Source organism: Trachurus trachurus (assembly GCF_905171665.1).
Source record: "Trachurus trachurus genome assembly, chromosome: 1".
Classification (NCBI taxonomy): domain Eukaryota; kingdom Metazoa; phylum Chordata; class Actinopteri; order Carangiformes; family Carangidae; genus Trachurus; species Trachurus trachurus.
In genome coordinates, this window is record NC_139891.1 from 13,757,835 (window position 1) to 13,781,557 (window position 23,723).

General features: G+C 41.2%; 1 protein-coding gene across 1 annotated transcript in view; it reads right to left on the reverse strand.

Moving 5' to 3' along the window:
- Positions 1-23,723, reverse strand: part of stx8 (syntaxin 8) — a 41,197-nt gene that overhangs the window by 1,776 nt on the left and 15,698 nt on the right. Inside the window, exon 7 of the mRNA XM_083981850.1 lies at positions 5,468-5,569. Within this exon, the coding sequence (XP_083837976.1) occupies positions 5,468-5,569 (102 nt within the window). The remainder of the gene's footprint in view (positions 1-5,467; positions 5,570-23,723) is intronic.

The following is a 23,723-nucleotide window of genomic DNA, read 5'->3' on the forward strand; positions in this document are numbered from 1 at the left end:
CTTGATCTAGCACAAGTCCCAAGTGCTTATGCCCTAGCAGCATTTCGCCATCCTTCTGTTGATGACTTAATGCAATTTACATGCATTCAACAGCCACAAAAGCTTTATTACCACAGACTGCAAACTGTGATGGGCATATGTTTCTGATTCGGTCTTGGGAGGATAATCGTTATTTTTCATTGATAGTATGGAAGTAGAAAAGAAAAAAAAAACGTGCAAAAGCTCAATCACACTTCATCAAAGTGCTTTACCCCCAGGACCTGAAAATATTAGAGTTTTTATTATAGTCACCACCCAGGAAAAAAATGTTAAATCTATGACAGGTGGAATTTCCATTCTTAGTATAAAGAAATGTGTCTCTTAGCTTTCTTTTGGTCACCAAGACCTGTGCTTCTCCTACTGAGTCAAAATATCACCATAATTTCACAAACCTTTTTTGTTTTTTACTGACCATGTCTAGAGCCGCAATAATATATCACTGGACCTGTATATTAGTAGATGTTAGCTTACTGCAGATTTATCAGCAGATATTTTCATCAAGTATGCTTGGTCAAATATGTAAAATCTACAATCGGGTCAGGGTTTATGTATTTACACATCTCTGCCAACTTCTATATCTGTATATAAGAGAGAAGTGAGAGTGGTTGGCTGAAATATACTCATCATAAACACTTGAATGCCTTTAGGATGTGGTGGTATTTCCCTCTGTGTAGTATATACACTCTATGACCTATACCACAAACCATGCCACACACACATTAGATATGAAAAACTTTCTCCAAGGACACGTTCACCCACTACTTCCCCTCTGGAATGACGCGGGAGTGAAGATTTCAAACAACTGCATCTCTGGCGGGACTGAGGGCTGTCGACAGTCCCCTCACTGGCTGAAGTTGTCCATTGTTATTTAGCATGCGGACGGTATTTTCCCCAGCTCTTTCACTTTGGGTTTACATTTCTCTCATTCTTTGGCTCACTCCTCCTACGTTCCCCTCCGCGTCCTAATTGGTTGTCTTTCCCACAGGGAGAGATATAAGCCATGCTGAACTAATTGCTTGCGGTGGTACTGGTGGTCTGATGAAATGTTAGGCTGATGCTGGTTTCTTTGCCAGGATATGGGGTATGATTGTAAGCAGTCCAGATGTCTTTGCACGTCTGTAGCTTATTGCGTATTTATATTTTGTGTAATTATGGATCATTGTCTCTTTCTTTGTACGCAGTAAATTCTTTGAACGCAGTGTATTTTGATTTTATTCGAGAAGATGGTGTTAATATAAAAGTCCACGGGACACGCTTGTGAGGAGTTATCGCTGGTCTAGACAGGCCCTGTCCTCCTGATAACTTACACATGTGAGCATAATATAAATGTCGAAGCAGAAGCACACGTACAAATAGTTTTGTGATGGCTCTTTAAAAGCCTCGTGCTTCAAGCAAATGCACACATGCATGCCAGTGTGCACATACACACATGCGCTTCCAGCAATTATCTTTGTTTGGGTGTATAAGATACCAAAGCAACACCCAGATTCAGACATCAGCATTTAATTCAGCCCCGTCCAACATCTGTCTGCACCTCCATTGGATAACGCTGGAGCAACAATGGCAATAAAAGCGGAGCTGTATAACATATGCAGTTGTTACTGTTGAGTGAGGCCCTTACACCCTCTAATGCCATGAATAGGCGGTCATGAAGCTATATTAGACACCGCACTGACCCTCACCCTCCTATTCTCTCTGCACCATCCCTGTCTGCCTCAGTAACTAAACAAGCTACTCCTGACCCTCAGGAGGCCTCCAGAGACTAATGACAATAATGGCGTTTGCTTGCCAAATAGATTAGGGTTGTGCTGTGACACTGATGCTGAGGGGGGTAGCTGGTGTCTGCTGACAGACTGACCACCCAGGAGCTTTGGAGGCCAAAGTCTGGGTTCATCCCATCTTTGCAATTTTCAGACACATCAGTAAGACAAATCACAGAGGGAAAAATAATAATTGGTGAGAGCCCTGAACAGACTGAGACAACCCCTGAACCTACACTCACTGCTGCATTCATGCCCCCTCACTTATGGTTCAAAGAACATTTATGGACCCAAAAAGGCAACAATGACCTCCTATGAGAGGGGACAAAGATGTTAACAAGGCAAGAGTGAGGCTCATAATTCTTCACACAGTACGAATGAGCATTATGACAAAAAAAAAAAAAAAAAAAAACTTTTGTATATTTTTTTCACTTTCAGTATTAGTTTAGATATGAATATGGTCATACTTTCATAGCTTCAATGGGGTCAGCATTCATTCATTGGGAAGAACACATTTCCATGTATTAGTTTAAGATTTTGACAGACAAAGTGCTCTGAACTGGTGTTGGTGTGACAGGAAAAAATCACAGGTTCACCAAAGTCATTAGGAATCACTGGGGACTGTGAATGATTGTATTGAATTTCATGGCAATCCATCCGTCCAGTAGTTGTTGAGATTAGCACTGGAGTCGGGGACAAACCAACTAACGTTGTTATCCATGACTCAAGAATTTGTTTGTTTCTGTGAAAATCTCATTAAATTTATTTTGCTGCCAAAACATTAGTGGGACTAAAATGTTAGCTATTCAGCTGGTAGATAAAACCATATCATTTTACGATGTACCGTAAGCTAAATTGTTCTAACTCAAACCCTGGCAAGAATGTATGAGATCAAAGTATTTCAAATATTTATAGATTAATTTAGGAATGTTAATATAACTTGCCACTCAATAAGAGTATTCTAAAATGTGGAAATATTATTAACAGGATTTATTATGTTAAGGAAGGCTTTCATCAGATAGATAGATAGATAGATAGATAGATAGATAGATAGATAGATAGATAGATAGATAGATAGATAGATAGATAGATAGATAGATAGATGATAGATAGATAGATAGATAGATAGATAGATAGATAGATAGATAGATAGATAGATAGATAGATAGATAGATAGATAGATAGATAGATAGATAGATAGATAGATAGATAGATAGATAGAGTTGAGTTGATTATTTTTCTGGCCTGATTGATCATGTAGGAGAGTTTTGTTTTATGTTTGGGGGTGAGGTGGTTATACCAGGAGGAAATGTTGAAGGTGAGAATGGAATCTACCAGAGATCTGTCGATCAGGGTTAAAATGCTATTTTCCAACACTGTCAAATACTTCACTTCACCTGCAGTCTCTCTTCTAAAGAGACTCTCTTTAGACATCCCCTCAAGTCCAAACAGAACAAACCCACTTTACTTGAGATGCGAGCCACCTGCAGGATTCATGAGGTTGCAGTAGAGTCCCTCTACAAATTGAGGATTAGCTCTGTGGAGATGGGCTGCCCATGCACTGATGTGGCTCGATGGTGGTGGCTAAACTCTGGGGAACTCACACTACTCTTCAAGGGACCTCTTTGGTCCATGAGACTACACTGCCAATCCAACCCAACCTAAAGCCTCCGCAATTCCCACCAAAATCAGCTAAAACAAGTGGTAATGACTCTGTGAATAAGGCTCATCAGGTGTGTAGCACTAAATGTTTGTCTGTGGTGTGTGCATCTTTAATACCCGTTTGCTCTTACAAGCACTTTTGATATGTATGTGTATATATATATATATATATAATATACTTTTACATTTACTTTTATATAGGCATCACTTACTAAAACAGTGGAAGTGTTTTGGGCCAGTGCAGCCTTTTTGCTCAGGTACTGAGGATGGCCCTTCCCATAGCTCACCCTGCTCTTTGCCAACTTCAAGCTGCCTATTGAAGATCTCTGGTGCATGCATGAATGCACACATAATTGTTTTTTCCTCTAACTGAAGCGTGCAAATGCCTGTTGAAAAATATTGATAACTATACAGTGGAGCACACTTCAAATTTCTGCAAAGCTTTTAGCACAACACTGCTCTGTAAAAACTAGGATACCTCTTTTACAATGTGGCAGCTTCCAATAGTTATGTTAAGTATGCTGTCGGCTGTCAAAGTCAGACGTTCCTAACTTTACAGGGACTCGGCTGAGACATAACACCAAATGCCGTCTTTGGGTGAGAGGTGGTTTCAAAAATAAATAAAGCCTTAAAGCTAAGGAATTATAAACACACTGCCATGGAGAAAGAGGAAAAGCCCTCAGAACAATTTGTGGCATGTAGTATTTTCAATTCTTTCTCTGCTTGACACAAAGACGAGTGTCAAACAACTGGGAAGACGAACAGGGGGATGACAGAGAGGAATGGAAAAAAAAGAAAGAGAGCATTGAGGTGAGAGTGAAGAAGACCATAGGGGAATTTTTCCATTGTGTGTGTGTGTGTGTGTGTGTGTCAGTGAAGGTCTGACACACACATACACACGCATTAGACCCATTTACATACATGCACGTGCACACACTATAACATGAATGCAAACAGATACACATGCATTCCCCATGAATATTCTTCAGCCTGGGACTGAGGAGAGGGAGGAGGGGGCATGGTGGCAAGAGAACAAGTTAAACAAAAAGAAAGAGCCCTGATTCTAACAACAACAATACGAGCTCTGGGATCTTCAAACAAACTCACGCTCGGGCACCATGGGGACACGACCGACAGAATGAAGCATTCTGGGAGGCTGACCCTCCCGCTGCCTACTCTACTTCTGTCCATGGCCACCTGTTAAATGGGTCTCCTAGACTAACAATAGAGACTTTGCCATAGCAATGCTGTCAGGAGATTCACTGGGTAAACCAAGCCTGGTTCACGCTCCTACATCCCATAGGTTGGCTCGAGCCAGCTACCGCACCTCTCGTGATAGTCGATCTCCTCTGAAGAGCAACACCCACAGAGGAAAAAAAAAAAGAGACGCTAATTCCTTTTGTGAGTTACAAATCAGGAGTGAAACAAACTGAAGCAGATCTGTGGTAATGGAGAGGGAGGGTTCATGAATTCACAAAGCCTTTCAGAGTACTCAACTCCACTGACCAAAATCTAGAGCTGAGACAACAGAGGTTGATGACTTGGGGCCTGATTTGCAACCCTTGGTAGATATTCGAGGATTTCTCAAAGGAGGAGTGAGAGAGACCCACTTTAAAAGCCCAGTACACTGTGTTAGCAGGCGTGACAGACACAGTCAGTCCACCCACCATTCACCACCCACATGCTCTGTGCCAAGAGGGCTTGTCCCCATCACCATAACTGTTTCTGGTCCATTAAGCTCCACTCTTTCTGGAGATGAGGACTGAAGCAGCTATAGAGTCGACATTCCTCAGTTTCTGAATGGTAAAGATAATAATGTTGAACTTTTTTGCTTCGACGTGATAGGCCCTGTATGTCTGTATGTATTTACAAAAGCGTTACCCTGTCAGACACCTGCTCTGTAACCTGCAGAAAAGTAAATAAATGATTCTTATAATCAAACCAGCTATATAATTTAATGTGGATCCTGATGCCCAGATGCTTCATGGAAAACAAGGATGACTCACCACAGGAGGCCGACTTTGTCTCCACCAACTTCACCCTTCTTGTCTCATTACGAATCCTGTCATCTGTATTGTCCACAAGATGAGCAAGGTCATCGATGATTTCTGATGAAGAGAAGATGAAAAGAGAAGGAAGAGAGGGTCAATACACTTCAATTCTGCTTTGCATTACTCTGTTATCTGCCATTATTGAGACTTCACAGTGTTTTTCCTTTCTTAATTTTACGACAGAAAAAGACCTCCCAATATGTGGTGTGCAGTAAATGAAATTATCCTAAATTATAAAGTGACAGAATGTCTGCAGAACTTGACATCAGAGCAGTCAACAACTTCAAAAGACAGAGGCCGCCACCACCACACAGACATGAGTGGTGCTGGTGGAGGGAGTGGACTGTGTGAAAGCACTCCTCGCCCTTTCAAATGGTTTCACTACTTCCTGAATCCATTCTGGATTTAATCATGTCCTTATTGTTCATGAGTTTTAAAGACGCGGGCTCAGGCTTGAGGGACTACGCTTGGGCGTCCAAAGAAAGAGAGCGCGTATTTTGTGTGTGTGTGTGTGTGTGTGTGTGTGTGTGTGTGTGTGTGTGTGTGTGTGTCTGTCTGGTACTGCGGCTGGGGTCCTTCTGTAGGAGTTCCTGACTTGAAGGTCGTCCAGATGGAAGTCTGTGTGATTTGTTAGAGCTAGCCACTGTGTTGACAAGACATCTCCAGAGGTCTGGCTCAACAACAAAAACAGATAACTGCTGAAAGATTTCCAAATTCTTGATTTGTTCAGGTTGGGTATTAGAATGTGATATGGGTTCGGGGAATTGGGAATAAAGGTTTTCTGTCAAATCCTCTCAAAATCAAAAAAGGCAAGCGACAACATATAAATAACTTAAATTTGATGAAGCCAGTCTAAGTAAATGTATATACTTAGCATAACTTATAATAATAATAATAATTCTTTATTTATACAGCACTTTTCACAGCACAACGTCACAAAGTGCTTTACAAAAACAATTAAACAGAACACAAAAACACTAAAAACAGAACAAGAAACAGAAGACAAAGGCTATTAAAAGGCTTTACAGAAAAGGTGGGTTTTTTAGTTTTCATCCAGTTTCCATAATAATAAGGATGGTGTGGCACAACTTTTACCAAACAGCATCTTCTTTTCATTTTAGAGTAATTTGTAAGTATCATCATTCCAACTGCCACGGCGAGACGGCACCATGTATAAATATGTGAGCAAAAGCATTCAGGACAAAACATTTGCTCATTACTCATGTTATAAATCGAGAGATTTATTGCGACGCAGAATTCAAATTGGCTTAAACATGCTCGTCTGGAGATCAAGATTTGTGGACAGTTGTTATGTCTGTTCCAGCAGTGATGACATGTCCTGTCCAGTAGCCTTCTCGACTGTAAAAGACAAAACATCCAAGAAGTGCCTGAACAAAAAGGAAGCTAGTAAAACAGAAACCAAGGCTGAGGCGAAGAAAGGGACGCTCTTCACAGACTCCTATCAGTCTCTGATAAATCGAAGTTTTACAGGAATAGGAAGCTAAACTCATCTCCAAGCCGCAGCTCAGTGCCAAGTTAAATAGTCTGTACTGCCCAGAGAAGGGACAACCTTTTATTGCCTTCTGCTATATGATAAAATAGCACTCAGTCTATATGATGTAAGCCCCCCCCCCCCACCCACACAGGTGACTGGCTGGGGTCATGTGGAGCATTTGTCTTTGTGAGCACAAGTGTATTTAACTGTAGTTGGCTCTAAATTGAACTGGTGAGAAAACATGGTTCCTCAACTAGGAGCCATCACTGCTTGACAAGACAGCATGTGTTTTGGCTGACACTGGATAATTACGCTGCACAAATAATTTGAAGAAAGAAAGTGAAAAGTTGTTAGTTTGGAGTGTGACGGCAGGGACGAGGAGATGGGAGACGTGAGAGCGCCGTATGTACAGCGTCCCTGGAGGCGCCCACATCATCATCTAAGCATCAGGCAACAATTTAGGCGGAGGAAAGTCTCTCCTTGTTGGCAGGGAAGGGGTGCAGACACTGAACCATTTGTGCCGCGTGCCACTCCAACTAGTCATAAAGGATGTTTTCGGTTTGCTGGTGCCAAGTTTCTTGATTCAGTTCTGGCCCTATAATAACATCTCAGTTCATTGATGAATTCCCAACCATAGGACATGACCCTTCACTACAGCTGCAATGAAACGCTGAATTAATTTCTGGAATGAAAACCCTACAAGGTACTGGCTTTTCACGTCTATAGTCCTTCAATTCACCCTGTTATCAAGACATGTTCCTAACAACATAATTCTCAATTTCCCATTGTTACTTTCACTTCCATGTATGACAGCTGCTGCTGGCCCTGGCTTGGTTCTGCCAGACCACAAAGAGGGCCCTGTTTCAGGAAAGGGTTGTTTATTTAAAATGCTACAACACTGGATAAACTTTCAAAGCCACAACGAGGGAGAGCATGGCTAGTGCACAAATACACACACAAACATTTCTTCTTTTTTTGCGCGAGTTGCTTGAAGATGTAATCTTCTAATGTACAGCGGACAATACATGCCCTGTCTTTAAAAATTTGTTTGCAAGTACCATACTGTAGATAATTTGGAAATAACTTGGAGCATTAGTTGTTTTTATTTTATGGTGACTGGCAACATTAAACTTTAGTCCTCCAGGTTGCCAAAAGTCAAGAGTTCATGACAATAACTCATCTTAACAAATGTGAAGTTCATCGAGCACATTCCTCTGCGGTATCTCTAAAACTCTCTACAAAGTGACTTGACTAGAGAGGAATTCATTGTTGTATTTGGTACAATAATCAGTGAATACAAAAATAAATTACGCAACAGATAAAATGTTGAACACATACAAATCACACTCAAAAGAGCTACTTCTGAAGTTCTCCCTTTCACCATAACTTCTCAGAAAACAAAAATGTGCACAGGATGCAAACAGAGAAACTTACAAATTTAATTTAAGTCTCCCCAGAGCTCTGTCTGCCGCCACTGTGAGCAGCGACTGAATGTTTATCAGCATCCTAAGAAGCTCCTTGGCTGTGGAGGAGCTCGACTGTGCCCTTTCCCATTATATCTCACTGCATGTACGGCACATGGCTCTTCTTGGACCCAGGGACTTATTATCATAGACTCTGTTGTGTACTTTTCACAATAAACAAAAACACAAACTGAGAATTAGTTGGCAGTTTTGTAAATGGTCATTGTGAAAACAGGAACCACTTTTTGGCTGTCTTTACACTGCAGGCCTTGATGCCCAATTCCGATTTGTTGCCTATATGTCTATTTACATGTTCTATCAGAAGTGACCCATATCTGATCATCTGCATTTACACCTGCTGTACTTGCATGAAACAACCCGCCGGAAATAAACTAGTGATTTCAGGAGATTGTCACGTAATAATATAATAATATTTTTAAACAGGTGAGTCTGGTGTTCACAGTTTATATCCAACACGTCACTTGCAAAGTGAACGTTACAAAATAACGTAGTGTCTGCGTGGAGCGGAGCTGCTGTGAGATGAGCAGCTGACAGCGACGGTGACAGTTGTGCCACCGTTCGATCCTCCGTCGCTCACGTAGTGAGGACGGGACAGCCTCCCACATTTGTATACAATGTTTGTTCTTCCTCTCTTGATTTCTTATCGGCTCGGTTCAGTTTTTCACACTCCCTCGCTTGCCCTCGTATATCGATCCGCATAGAAATTAATTTTACTGTAGGCCTATATGAAAACAAGAACTAGTGAGTGTTATGATTGGATGTTATTACATGTTTGACCGCTAGGCGGCAGTACTGGTTAGTAGTCAGCTTACCGTAGCCTACCATATAACAGAGTAGAGCAAGACTGCATGAAGCCACATGTATGTTGTTGAGAACGTGAGACATTAAACTAAGTTACTTGCTATCAACACGGCCTCATCCTTGGAACACGAACATGACATGGTACCAGGAGTAAACTCGAATGAACGACATGGATTTAAAACCACCGGAAAGTTTGAAACTAACGGGGAACGTCGACGAGAACTGGCGCACCTTCAAACAGCAGTTTCACCTGTATGTTGCGGCTATGGGACTCGAGGCAAAGCCGGAAGCAAGAAAGGTAGCGCTGCTGCTAACGATAGCAGGGCCACAGGCCATAGAAGTATTTAACACGTTCGTGTTTGACAGTCCTGAAGATAATGAAAAGTTGGATGTAGTGCTTAGTAAATTTGATACTCACTGTTCTCCGAAGAAGAACGAGACGTACGAGAGGTACGTGTTTCAGTCTCATACACAGCGGCAGCATGAGCCCTTCGATAGCTAACACTGACTCTCACACACCTACTCCAAGTGAACCAAAGTTAAAGGGATAGTTCACCCTAGAATGATATTTCGCTCATTATCTACTCACCCTCATGTTGACTAAGGGCTGGAAGAATTATCAGAGTCCACCGTCCCTTCTCTGAGTTACAGGGGGTCTCGGCGTAGCAGTGCATTTCAATGCAACGGTTGCAAAGGGACACCGGAGCTCTTCGTAAAAAAACACACACAAAAAAACATCCAAATACCTCCATGATGCTCGTATGTAACGTCCGTCTTGTGCTGAAGCCCCAAATTGCGTAATTGTCCCGAAAAAAATTAAATAAGTCTATATTTTAAGCTTGTTTGTAGCAGAAGCTTCTCGAAGCTCCTCTTCCTGGTCCGTCCAAATCTCGCGTGATTTGCGCCGGCGTCAGTGCGGTTACTGCAAATCACGCGAGATTTGATGTTGAACAAAATGTATATTGATTGGGGGGGGCAGACGCGCGGACACCACAAAAAATTTACACTAACACCTGTGACAGTGATTACAACTGGCCACAGCTGGCCACAGTAGTCCAGGTCAGCCCCACAGGTCAATCACGGGCTACAGAGGTTCAGCGAGACGCGTGAGCACGTGAATTTATATTATCATTGATGACGTATGACACGCATTGCCAGGAAAGATCCGATCCGTCTGTTTAGACTGCAGACGCATTGGCAGATATCCGATTTGTATCTGATTTATTTCCACATATAACGGGGGCCTGAATCTGATCTGGCAATATCTGATTCAATGCGCATTTGTCCCGTTTACACATTCATGTTACAGATCCGATCTGAGCCACTTGAGAGGAAAAAATCGGAATTGGGCCACTTGAACCGTGCAGTGTAAAGACAGCCTTTGACAGCTATACGGGTCAAAGCTATCAACAGAGACACAATGGCTATCAACCAATTCTAAAGACTATGACCGAAAATAAATAAATACAAAATAAAGACTGACTGAAACCCTAGTTTAGATGGGGCCCAGCAGCACTTTTATCAGAGTTTGCAACAAACTTTCTGTCCATAAATGGCATTTATTCTTATGAAGCTTAATGCAGACGCTCTCTCTTTTCATGACAAATGAAACATTCAGCAACACTTTCAGAGTTGGGCTGTGCCCTTTCCCATATGAGCATTTGTAGATGTTGTGAAACCACTGTGATACAGCAGTATCCAAGAACATGTCAGGAAATTAAAGTTAAAATCTCTTGAACAAGGTAATGTTTTACCTCAATTATTTATAAATTGAAAAGCACTGAACAGTTTATTTCATACTCACTCTACGTTACTCAGTGTGCCAGACTTTGGGCAGAGTGGACAGAATACAAAGAAGAGGAAAACATGCACACACTGCTAATAGTAATGTAACAGCTGCTACCAGGGCACATGATCCTGTGGTAGAATACAAATACTGAAGCTAAAAGAGACAGGGATGCCAGATCTCTGTTCTGTTTATCCCCTACCAGCAGAGCCTTTTATTCACACCAAAAACAATGTACGTAAAAACCTGGCCCTTCTGTGTGGAGGCGCGAGGACCCTGGAGCGCATAGACCAATCGGAGACAGATGTTGCTCTCATATGACATCACCTACTCACTCACGCTGCCGACTTTCTGCATAATCTCAGCGCCATTTCATCTCTGATCCAATACTTTGCAGTTTCTACATAAACAGGCTCTCCCTGTGACCATCCTGCTCTCAGGGGTGTAACTAGTTACCAGGTCTGAGTCCATACTTGCTGTGGGCGTCATCTGGAGCTATTGGACAGACACCTACTATCCTAAGTGGGTTACTAAATGATTGTTATGTGGCCAAGATACAAACTGGAAGGAAATGCAATAGGGTTTGAATCACTTGCACTTTGAGGGAGACCACTAGTCCAGACAGATAATCATTTCCAGTGTTTACAGCATACACACCCATCTGCCTCACAGACGGACTGAGGGTGTCACAATGACACCGTGATGACACTTGGACATTAACCAAAGCTAATGACTTGTGTGTACAGGTTAGAAGAACATAGATCAACCAGAGAGGTGCACCTTTAGGCTCATCTAAAGTACAATGTCTGCATCGCTACTGACGTGGTGCCAATCCACCTATTGAGTTTATGCTCCATTTCATCCCTACTTGAAAACGCTTCAAACTCTTCTCATTAGCTAGTCACTCTCTTGCATCATATGGAGGCAGGAACTTTACAAGAACGTCTTCTGACTCGGCCCTGTGGGCCACTGTGTCTCCACTGCATAGTAGGACCTGTATGGGACCCACGGGACTCCTGAGGCAACGTAATCATTGTCAGGGTATATACACGAATCTTGAAGTTAATTCTAAAACCTTTTTAAGACTTTTTCAAGACCTTCTCAATATTTTTTAATACCTCACCGCCACTTCAAGCTGTAACCATTCACATCAATGACACTTTTAACTTAACAGTTTTAGTTTGTGTTTAAGACTGTAGACCACTTACAACAGAATTCAAAATAGGCTGGGATAATAAATCAAAGGAAAAGTTTATCAAAATAGAAATATTCACGACAGTCATGACATGGGCCTTAGCTCGTTTGATTTTGTTTCTAGTAGGGCTGCAGCCGATATCCGAGTGCCATTTCCCTACTCGGATTCCTTCAAAATTTAAGACTTTATAAAGTCGTGAAAAGACTTTTTAATACTTTTTAAGGGTCTTAATTTTCCCAAAATTGATTTATCACCTTTTAATACTTTTCAAGACCCCGCGGATACCCTGATTGTGCAACAGTTTCGATCATTGCGTTCTCTTATACTTCTTTTACTGCTCTTGTTGTTGTTGTTTTCCGGAAGTGTAGATGTTTTACTGCTAATGCTCCTCTTCTGTCGGGTTTTAAAAATGCTGCTTTTTTGGCACTTTCTGTCAGTGTTGCGGGACGTGACGCCAACAGAAAGCACAAAAATAAGCGGCATAAACTCCACCCCCAAGGCCCTGTTTCATCACACTCAGTAACCCTCTGAAAAATACTTCCAAGAGATGGGGTCATAAACCCTCTTCGTGTCCACCCACAGAGCAGATGGGTAAACTCTCATCGCCCCTCCTGCATCCTTACAAAGGTAAACAGCTGGTCCACTGTTGTCTGATCAGGATGGTATCTGCATTGTTCTAAATTACTCAGAAGTTTGAAAATCACATACCAACACCCCCAGTCCACAGGCACTATCCTGACCTCCATGTTACACTGAAGAATATACATATATACTGACTACTGATACAACTTGAGACTATTTTCAGAAATTATCCCCATCGTGCGCTATATCTGCCAGAAACTACATAGATAATGTTGATGTTAAATAGGTCATAAGCAAGGTTGTCAAGATATCATGTTGAAAGACATTGATATTCATCATAGTATTAATAGATGCTCTCTCAGTGAGTATAACAGTAACATTAAACAAGGGGACAGTGCTGTGTTTTGTGATCTTTCTTTTAGTTCAAATGTTATTTCAGTTAAATTAAGTTTAATTATGACAGGTTATAAACTATCCTGGGGAAAATGTCATCGGCAAACACTGATGACCCCAAAACAAAAAACACATCCTCAGAAGAGAAGTGAAATAGTTTGAGCAATTAGTGAACTGCCTGATTCCGTTAAAGAAACAACTAAACAGTCCAGATCCAAGGTCATTACGGAGCAGCGATACATTGTCCAGATCTATGAAGGCAAGTGGAGGATAAGGATAATGGAAAACACTAATTGTCAGGAGAAAGAACGGACAACAAGCAGGCCCAGATAAAACTTGTAAAAGAAACAGAGGTACAAAACAGAACAAAATCAGAGAGACAGAAAGCCAGTGTGTGAGTAGGTCGATTCAGAAATGTAGTATCCTCTGAGGAATCTCCTCGAGTTCTCATCTTTTAGAGCTGCAATTCTGCCAGACCCCAGAGCCAGTCAGGGATCTTTACCTTTTCCCTAACAGATATTCATTATTTATTTAATTATTGGTGAGCGAGAGTTAGTCAGTAAGGCTAATTTTTATCCGCTGTCCCTGGCTAGATGTTATAAGGGCAACCTAAAATCTGAAAAGGGCATCAATTAAATATTGCATTAAAGTGCAGTTTACACATGACTTTACCCCATAAAAGCTCATAATACCAAATAAGACATAGCAGCAATGACATGTAAAAAAAAAAAAAAAAAAATGCACATAATGGCATAATGAAAGGCAGGTGACACATAGCAGAACTATGTGAATGCAACAAGAGTCCTACACAAGCACTTCCAGGGCTGGTCACCAGAGTATATTATAAAGCTTCAGACAACAAATATGAAGTCGAGAGCTGGTCTCTATTTTAATTATTAAATTCCCACATGCCAGATCCATACCGGCCTCCAGGCTCCGTTTTGCTGACTCATATTTGCAGAGGCTATAGCAGTGGTGGTTTTGGTTTGTATGTGTGCATGTGGTTGAGGCACTACCATAAACAGTGACACCCCAGCGTGGCTCCAGGATGTGCTGTATTAACTCTGTGTGTTATTGTGGGCCTGGTTCCCAGAGCGGGCACAGCGCACAGAGAAAATGCTTGTTTTCTCTTACCGATTTAAATGCAATCTGACTCAGTCGGGCTAATTCTGTTGTGCTTATTCAGGAGATGATTTCTCTGGAGGATATGGAGAAAGAGGAAAATAAAGACAGATAGCTTTTTCACTCAACCCTCGTCTTCTATCCCTTGTTGTAGAGCATTGAGGGGGGGCTGACCACAACTGTTACCAATTGGCCCTGGTGTGACTGGCTGTGTATAGAGGGTAGTGCACCGTTGCCAACCATAACACACACATCTCTGGATGTAACTGGAACTTCACTTGGCACACACAGAGGCACTCAGCATGATGATACAACTCAGAGCAATTATAGTATTTACAAGAAGTTGCACAGTTTTGGAAGAGTTTCTTTCAACTTCTTTCTTTTTTTTTCTTCAGCTCTGGGGCTGCTTATTGTAAACAAACTCACCCAAGAGTCTGTGGGAAGTTACGATTAAGGGGGGGGGGGGGGGGGGGGGGGTTCAGGCAGTTTTTAAACTGAGCGCAAAACCCAACAGATCACTTGAATATTTGCTAAAAGAAAAATAGAATTAAAATGAAATCAAGACAAAAAAGGAAATGTGCTACTTTTGGCTACGGTTGACGTGCCTCAGTATAGACAGGATGTCTTTCCTGTCCACTGTCGCCAAATGCTTGCTCATTATGGGAACTTCTGGGGCCTTGAGATTCTGTATAGACACTCTACAAATAACACTGGACTGAATTAAGTTGAATTAAAATCCAATGAAATGAATCTAAAAATGCTTTTCACCAATCTGACATGTTGGACGTGAGGACACATAAACACAGCCACTCTCTTTACCTAACAATCATCTTGCATGACAATAAAAATGTCAGTTTATTCATTTATAATGGGCTCTCTATATAAATCTAAACACTTTTAATGGATAGTCAATGAACTGATTTCTGCAGTGATGTCCAACACCAACTTAAAAAGCTGCTAAATTGTTTAACTATCAGCCAACGAGTCATAAAGTACAAAAGATGATTAAATCCTCATCTGAACTTTCTTGAACATAAAAAAAAATCTGATGACTGACTTGAAACCAATTTTCTGACTTTTTTTCCTCAGAATTACAAAAAATTCACATGTGGCACTAATCAACTTTCATTAAAAAAGTGATAGATTTGAAATCGGAGACTATTAAATAGCATTTATCTGAAATACAACAGGAAATATGTTGAAAACCATCTATCCTGAAAGGAACAAGTGCAAATTGTTATTTAAACATTTTTAAACATTTGTTTGCCTGATTGTATGGAATCCCTCAGAAATGGAAGGCAACATCCACTGAGCCAACACATTTGTAAACATGGACTCCCATCGCACAATTCACTGATCACTGACTCTGATCGTACTTTATGTGAACAACTGTATCACGCTGTAAGTTAACTCTTCTCCACTCAGCGAGGCATCTTCCCATCCACTCTGTTTTGTGCACATGTGCCTGTTGGGTTTGTGAGGACATCGCGATACACGTAATTTACTCTCCCCAACATCTGGCCTTCTGAAGTGCTGGGCCACATGTGTACAGATTAGTCTCACTGCTGGACACCTCTACCCCCCCATCTTCTCCCCAATGAATCTATGAGTTCCTGAGTTCCTTCAAATGGACTGACAGGCTCCCCTGGTCAACACGTTGGGGGCAAGATATCCTGAATTGCATCATTAGACATTTTCTCCTTCTGAGCGATGATGTACATCTTGCTTTATGTAGCTTATGCCATTGCCATGCTTGCCAGTGAAGAAAACATTACATTGTTATTCTATTCTATTGTGTAGAAATGCACCCTTTCAATGAAAACTTTGTCTTGGCGCTGTCTTTGTCAATGTTGGAATAAATATAATTTTACTACTCCAGCAGGAGGTTGTAGCCTTCACCTCTGAATACTCATTTATTCAGTAATTGATGCTGTTGCATCAGAGCCATATGGATATTTGAATATCTGGCTACAAGTATTCTCACTGATAATGGTATGAATCCAAATACACATGATGAACTTGAAAACAGGGCCCCTCACACATCCAGTGTGAAGTCCCGCCACACAACATGATGACAGAACAAACTGTTAAATTTTGATCTGAGGACTTGTTATTGGCTTCCATTACAAAAACTGACAAATTACAAACAAATCAAATCAAAGCTGAATCTCAGGAGGACTTTAAAGGTTTCTAAGTATCCCAAAAGCTGGAACAGTAGTGACCACATTACATATGTGGCATCCACGTTTCCAGCCTTAATCTTTACCATTTGTGTGCCAATTTGAAACTGAAACCGGCTGTGTGTCCACGGACAGTTTCACCTCTCTAACCCTGTTACGTTTACCCCAAGATCCATCATCGCACATGATGGACACCAAAAAGAATGACTTTCTCAACGTTGAACCTCCATTAAAAAAAAAAAAAAAACACACTTCAAAGAAATACACATGAATTGAGAGAAATCTACATACTACTTCAGTTTTAGTACAGAGCATTGAGTTCATACTTGCTAAACTACATAGAGAGGGTCCACGTCAGTAACGCCGGGCATCCAGTCCACCAAAGTTCTGTGGAAGCGGTGCATTGTGTCTCTCATTGTACACATAGAGGTAAATGCATGCAGCTACATATTATCATTGTAAAACATCCTTCATTCTTTCAGTATTTCTTCCTATATTCCTTCTTTCCTTTAGACACCTATCTTGCTCCAACGCATCACTGGATAAATAGTTCCATTTATCTTTGAATTTAGCCTTTTCAGGAGCACTGTGTGGCTCCAACACCACCAAAGATTTTTTTAAACAACCTGGATACTTTGAGTCTGCAAAGAGTGGGAAATGGTCGGCTCTGTGCGCAGAAACAAAAATAACAAATGAGTGCCGCTGTCATCTTTTGATACCAGCTGAATAAAAACAAAAGCTCATCAACAGAATAAGACTGCGAGGCGTGTGTTGACTGTAAAGGGTTTCGTAATGATGACTTGGGACTGTTCACAACAGCTGGAAATCATCAGTGTAAGGTGCAAAATTAATTACACTCAATCCACAGATAAATAAAAGCAAAACTTGAAAAAGAAAGGAGTAAAAGCAGCAGAGAGAAGTTCTACGACTTCATCTGCTCTTTACACTGGTGAGGCTATTTCTTTGTGCGGCTGCCAGATTCAGAATCTCTAATCCTATATGGCCAGGCATCACTCAACAGTGAATACAATGAGCATGAATTGAAGTTACTAGGGCTTCATGTATAATTAAAGCACAAGCAATCAGCTCTGTCAATTCAGAATTAATGAAAACAAGGGGTTTTAAAATATAAAAACAGAGTGCAGTCTGATCATTACTAGGCTTTCTGCCATTACCCTCTTATGGCTAGGTGCCATCGAACAATGTGTGCATGATGAGTATGAGGGTGCCAGCAGCAGCAACGGCGGCGGCGGCGGCAGCAGCAGCAGCAGCAGCAGCAGCAGCAGCAGCAGTGTGAGGCTGGGACCACCCTGTCACTGGCACAGCGCTTTCAAACCAGCCGCTGTTACACTTCATCACTACCATCACACTTCATTAGCAAGGACACCCAAGAGAGTGGGTGGCATATTGAAATGTTAAGAACTAATGAAAAAATTTAAACAGAATAAGCTTGATTGGATGACATTCATCGGACACGAGAACAGTCTGGAAGGGAGCACAGTTACCAGTGTATCTATTGTGCAATCTGATTACTGTTAAGTCCATACGACTTCCATACGAGACATTCATGTGATGAGAAAAGACTATAATTCTTCATGACTGTGAGTGATTTTCCTGATGCAAATTGAAGTTGCAACAGGAAAGCCAGCTGCTTACAACTTTTCCTCCGCTTGCCAAGATTTGCACAGCAAGTGAACAACTAGGACACTTATCATCTGATCAGATTAATGATCAGACAACAGAATAACAATTGTTGTTTTGCAATAAAACCACATGATTACTTGAGTGTGTTGTCAATTAAGTTTTGTTATGTAAATTACAATTCAAATAATTCAAGCAACAAAAATGACAACATTAGCTCCTGCAGTCCACGAGGCAGGAAGTGGTGACGAATGCTTGAATGATGCAATGATGAGTTGTTTCTGAGTGAATGGTATTACTAGTTACTACCTGTACTATCAGTTGCCACGGTTGTGACTGAGGTGTAAACAAACTCTGAAAAAGAAAAGAAAACGGTGATACCAGGAATTTATATAACTAACTGTGTTCTAATTGAAATGATCTGAGTCTAATAACTCAACATCCCCCATGCTGAGTGGAGCTTCCCGGCAATAAGCTGGCTGGCCTGCCAACTGACTGACTGACTGAGGAGTTATGGAGGGACTTTGATCTTCATGCCAGACCCTGTTTCACTCATAATGCACTCACAAGCATGGAGACACGTATGCTCTCACGCACAGACGCTGACACAAACACATATGCATACACACTGTGGGTTAAGAGCAATACAGAGGAACACCAGGATACAAACACCCCAAATAGAGGAAAACACAGACATACAGATACACAATTGCTTACACACTTCCCGGATGTGACACACTTCCGTTAAGAATTTGCGTTACAGGCTGTAGAGGACTCATCTTCACTGAGTTAGTCCACAGTGCGGATCAGGGGGGAGACCAAAAGCATTGAAGGAATACAGAGCTGTTTGGCTCCTGATAGAGATGTTTTATTGTGGAAAAGATAGTTCAGGGCCAGCTGGTATTTATCTGCCGAAGATCAGCGGGGATGCGGAACATGAAACATCACCATGTTGTTGTTCGGCCTGGAACATTCTCAGATAAGGTGGGATCAAATCTGGACTTTACTTTGGATCATACACTGTGCATGAGACTCCTTTTGAGAACTCATCCAATGGGGATCTTAAGTTCAAAGTCCTAATTAGTGGCACACTGATAGAGAGGCAGTAGAGTATAGAAAGATAACACGTCGCAAGTCAAACCACCCTCCTAAACCTTACTTCAAACAAAACTCAAGTGTTATGATCTCTTTGAACATCATCACATTAAGTCATGGCAGAATAGCTTCATAGAGATATCAAACTGTTGTTTAGATGCTACACAAGATACGCTAGAATTGCAGCTGGACAGCAGCTTGTATTGTAAAAGTGTGAAGAGGCAACGATGAGATCAGCAGTGAGTTCTCTTCTTATATATTGCAGGTGTGTGCAAGAAAAGTGGTGATGAAATGTAAAGGAACATAAGAATAAATACAAATCTACGCTCAACCTGCTTTAAGTGCTGGAAAGTTACACATGCATCATGCAAACTGTTTTAACCATTGTATCAATTATCTCTATTTTCTGCATAATGTGTGAATAGTTTTTTCTCCCTCCAGTGCAAGACCAAAAATACACTTTGGTACACAGTGGAATATTTGAATTAGAAATTGACAAAGACAGAGGTGGGAGCTCTTGGCATACCAGGGTGGCACATGAGATGAGATGCGCGTAATTGCTGAAAATCTTAGTGAGTATGTGGTGGATCTAGGATAATTGCACTGTAAACATGGAGGCCAGAATAAATGTTTAGCCAATAGTACGGCTGAAACAACTTCCTATCCTGAGAGGAAACTGCCTCCCACAAAGCTTGTGGACAGCTAGGAATGGTGCAGGGCACTAGGCAAAAAGTGAAAATATGATGCAGAGACCACATGCTCCGCTGAGGACCACATGCACCGAAAAAACATACGTAGAGAAACAGGGAGTAAGACGCCACGCAAGACCCAAGATTAAGTGATACAGACCTACAACATCAGTCACATATACTATAGAGCTATGAAATTCAACACAATTACATACTACAGTACAGCTTTCCAAATGCTGCACTGACAGCTGTCATGCAATTACCAAGCTCTCTCAGTTGGTGAGCACAAAGGATGGGACACTGATTATAAGAGGTAAGAAAGAAGAAATCTCCTCAAAGGACTTAAACAAATGAATAAACTCCAGCACCGCAGCATACAGTATCTATCCCACAGAGGAGATGGCACAAAGCTGTAAATCAATTCATTTTGGTCGGTGTAAACCCAGAGTTTTGCTGAGGACCATAACTGGTGCTCCACCAGTTCCTCTGCTGCCCACTAGTGGGTGATGTGTGGGCTGCATGGAGGAGCAGAGCCAAGACAGCTCCTGATTTTAATGCATGATTCTTAGAATTAGAATTTTAAAATAATAGCGGCAGTATGAACTAAACGAACTATACATCTCTTGTAGGACATCCTCTGGTATATTTGTTACTGCTGAGGAGATCATAACATGAGAGGCTATAGATATTTCTGTAGGTTATCTTGAAAAATTAATACAAAAAATGAAAATCACTGCAAAATTATATTTTAAAAACAATATCAGTATCACCTCTGTATTATTCCTGAAAAAATATATATAATTTACTTTGTGTGCGTGTTTGCGTGTGTTCATCCTCTTGAGTGTGAACAGAGAGGGTATACACCCACAATAAAAGACTTACAGCAGAGCCCGTCTCGAACGTGTAACAATAGCAACTTGGAAACAAAACAGGAGACTGGTATTAAGCCAAGAGTGAAACAGATGAGAATGATTAGATAACAAATCAAAGGCTTTTTTTGTGAGTGGGGGGGGGCATGTATTTGTTCAAGCAGCACAGATCAGCTAAGAATGCATAACACTTTAAATAGACATCAACATTTTACACAAAAAAGAAGGCAATAAAAGGCCTCTTGTTTTATTTGTTAGGCGAGCCTGGTTTAGGTTTTTTGCCTTTTGTCTAGGGGGGCTTCTCATCCTCAGTTTGGTCGGTAGATTGTGTCTGATTGCACACAGGCAGGGTTATCAGATCAAGGATTAAATGGACGGGGAGCGAAGACTTTCCCACTTGAAAGGTGACACATTTTTTACAGCGTGATTAAAGACTTGTAACAGTAACACTTTGAAGGTTAGGCGGGTTGGGTTAGGGCATTTTTTAAAGACCCACTTCTGTGGAATAACTCTTCAATGCAATAACACTTTACGGTATATGTTATGTCTACAGAAACCACAGTGTAAAAAAAAAGCCTAAATATATAAAAGATGAGTGAGCAGGTATGACAAAAGAAGCACTTTAAAAGTGTAATATGATATCAGATGCTAAGCACTGAAACAAAACAGTTCTCAGACACATACTGGTGAATAAACAAACATGAATGCATGCATGTAGGTAAACACAGACTGTACAAGCAGTCAAAACAAGTGTTTTGGGCAATTATGACAACTGACATTGGCAGCTTGTCTTATGTTGAAAACCACAAATAAATATTCCCTCCTTTAAAAATCTGTTTTAAAAATATTATTTCCTTCTACCTCCATGCCTTGGCTCAATTAAAGGTCTTTGACGTCCCTTATAAGTGCATCACTGTAAGTGAATTTTATTCTATTCTTTAAATTTCCCTCTAGTCTCTCAGCTCTTCCTCCTCCTCATCTCCATCATCCTCCTTCCATCTCACTCCTTCACTCCAAGAAACTTTAGACTCCCTCAGCCTCGGCTTACTGTCTTTACAAAATGCACAATGCATTTGTAAGGTTAGCCCACCCTGCTTTCTACCACACTCTCTGAGTACGTGTGTGCGTTTTTGTGTGTGCGCGTGCGTGCATGTGTGTGTGTGTGAGGTCTCTTGCTGACGTCTACCACGAACTCCATCCCGTCTCATACTGGATAGTGGCCTCTGAGCTCCTCATGCAGATACAAATGTGGCCTGTGTGCCAATCACAACCTGACAACATGTGCTGGACATGTGGTGTTCACTTTCAGTACAAACACAATGATCTCACACTCAGACGAGGCACTTACATTCTTATATATACACACTCCTCTTGGTGCACAAACACACACACACTGAACTGAGTGTGTCTGTGTGATAGGCTGCTAAAGAACAGATGTATATATGCACACACACACACACACACACACACATAAAAATGCCCAGCAGATGAAGGTGCAATCTTCCCCCTGTGCTTAAATGGGAACCACGTGCTGGCTTTGGGTTGAGGCAGACTTAGGAAAGTAAGTCCTTCCACTCATTATTTGGGATGACCCATGCTACCCTGAGGCTGAGGGGAACGCAAGGCAGCTCTGCGCTCGTCGGCCCTTTGAACATGGCCTCAAAACCGAAGCGGTTAGCAATTAAATAAACACAGGGGGAGATTTGTTCCCGCTGTCACTTGCGTTAGCCAAAAGGAACCTGCCGGGCCAAGCCTGAGTCAGTCTAAGGTACCATTAAATGGCAGGGAATCCTCTGCCCAGAGCCAAAGGAACTGGCAGTTGAAACTGTAGAGGTTCCCAACCACCAATACCACCAACACATACGGCTAATGTGATTCCCGTGGACGATCTACCCGCAAAAGCTCTCCAGGGAAGAATTACAGCACAGTATCAACATCAGTTTGCCGTTAAATTGTACACATACCACACACACTAGGCAATCCCCCCCCCCCCAGCAGTGGTTTGGCTGTACAAAGAAAATGTAAAAATGTACTCAAATCATAACATCCTTCTTTTGAGCAGGTAATCCAGTGAGGTAATGCTGAACAGTGGACTCTGTATAACAGCTGAAACTTCATATTCTTTGCATGACTTCATATGACATTTCTTCACACTGTTACACAATGATGGCTGCTCCTATATACCTTTTACAGTAATAATGTAGGATTTTCCAAATGACTCCTATGAGGACAGTATTAACAGTGCGGCAGTGATGCAACCAGGCCAGTTATGTAAAAGGTTCCTTTCAGTGACTACATTTGTGTGGAATATCAGTTTAGTTTAGTTTTTAGTTTACTCTAGAGAAGAGAAAACAAACAGCTTGTAATGAAAGGTAATGGAAGGTTATGTCATTCAGGTGTGTAATAATATTTCAAAGTTAAAGTTAAAATAGCATAGTTCCTCCTTTTTAATTAAGACTCTGGCTAAACTGATACATCACTCTGAAATGTACTACTACTGTACTCAAGTACTGCTACATATTCTACAAATGACGGTGTCTGTATTATCTGATTGCACTGGCTTCCTTTGATCTACACTTCAAAGTAAATAAATTACTTATTAAATGTCCATTCAAGTATTTTAAAAATTGCTGTAATATTACCCTGGATGAAGTGGAAGAAGATGGATAGATGGAATATTACCACATTACATCTCGCATCTCCAATAAAAACATAATTTAGGCTACATGTTGTAAACATATTCTGCTTTGTAGTACACTGTATATTGTGCTCAACTGATATATTGAACCTGACCTGGTTGGGATAATAATAATAATTCATTCATACATCTGGGCATAGTATAATAGTACATGTATGAATGGTTAAATATAAGATTAATG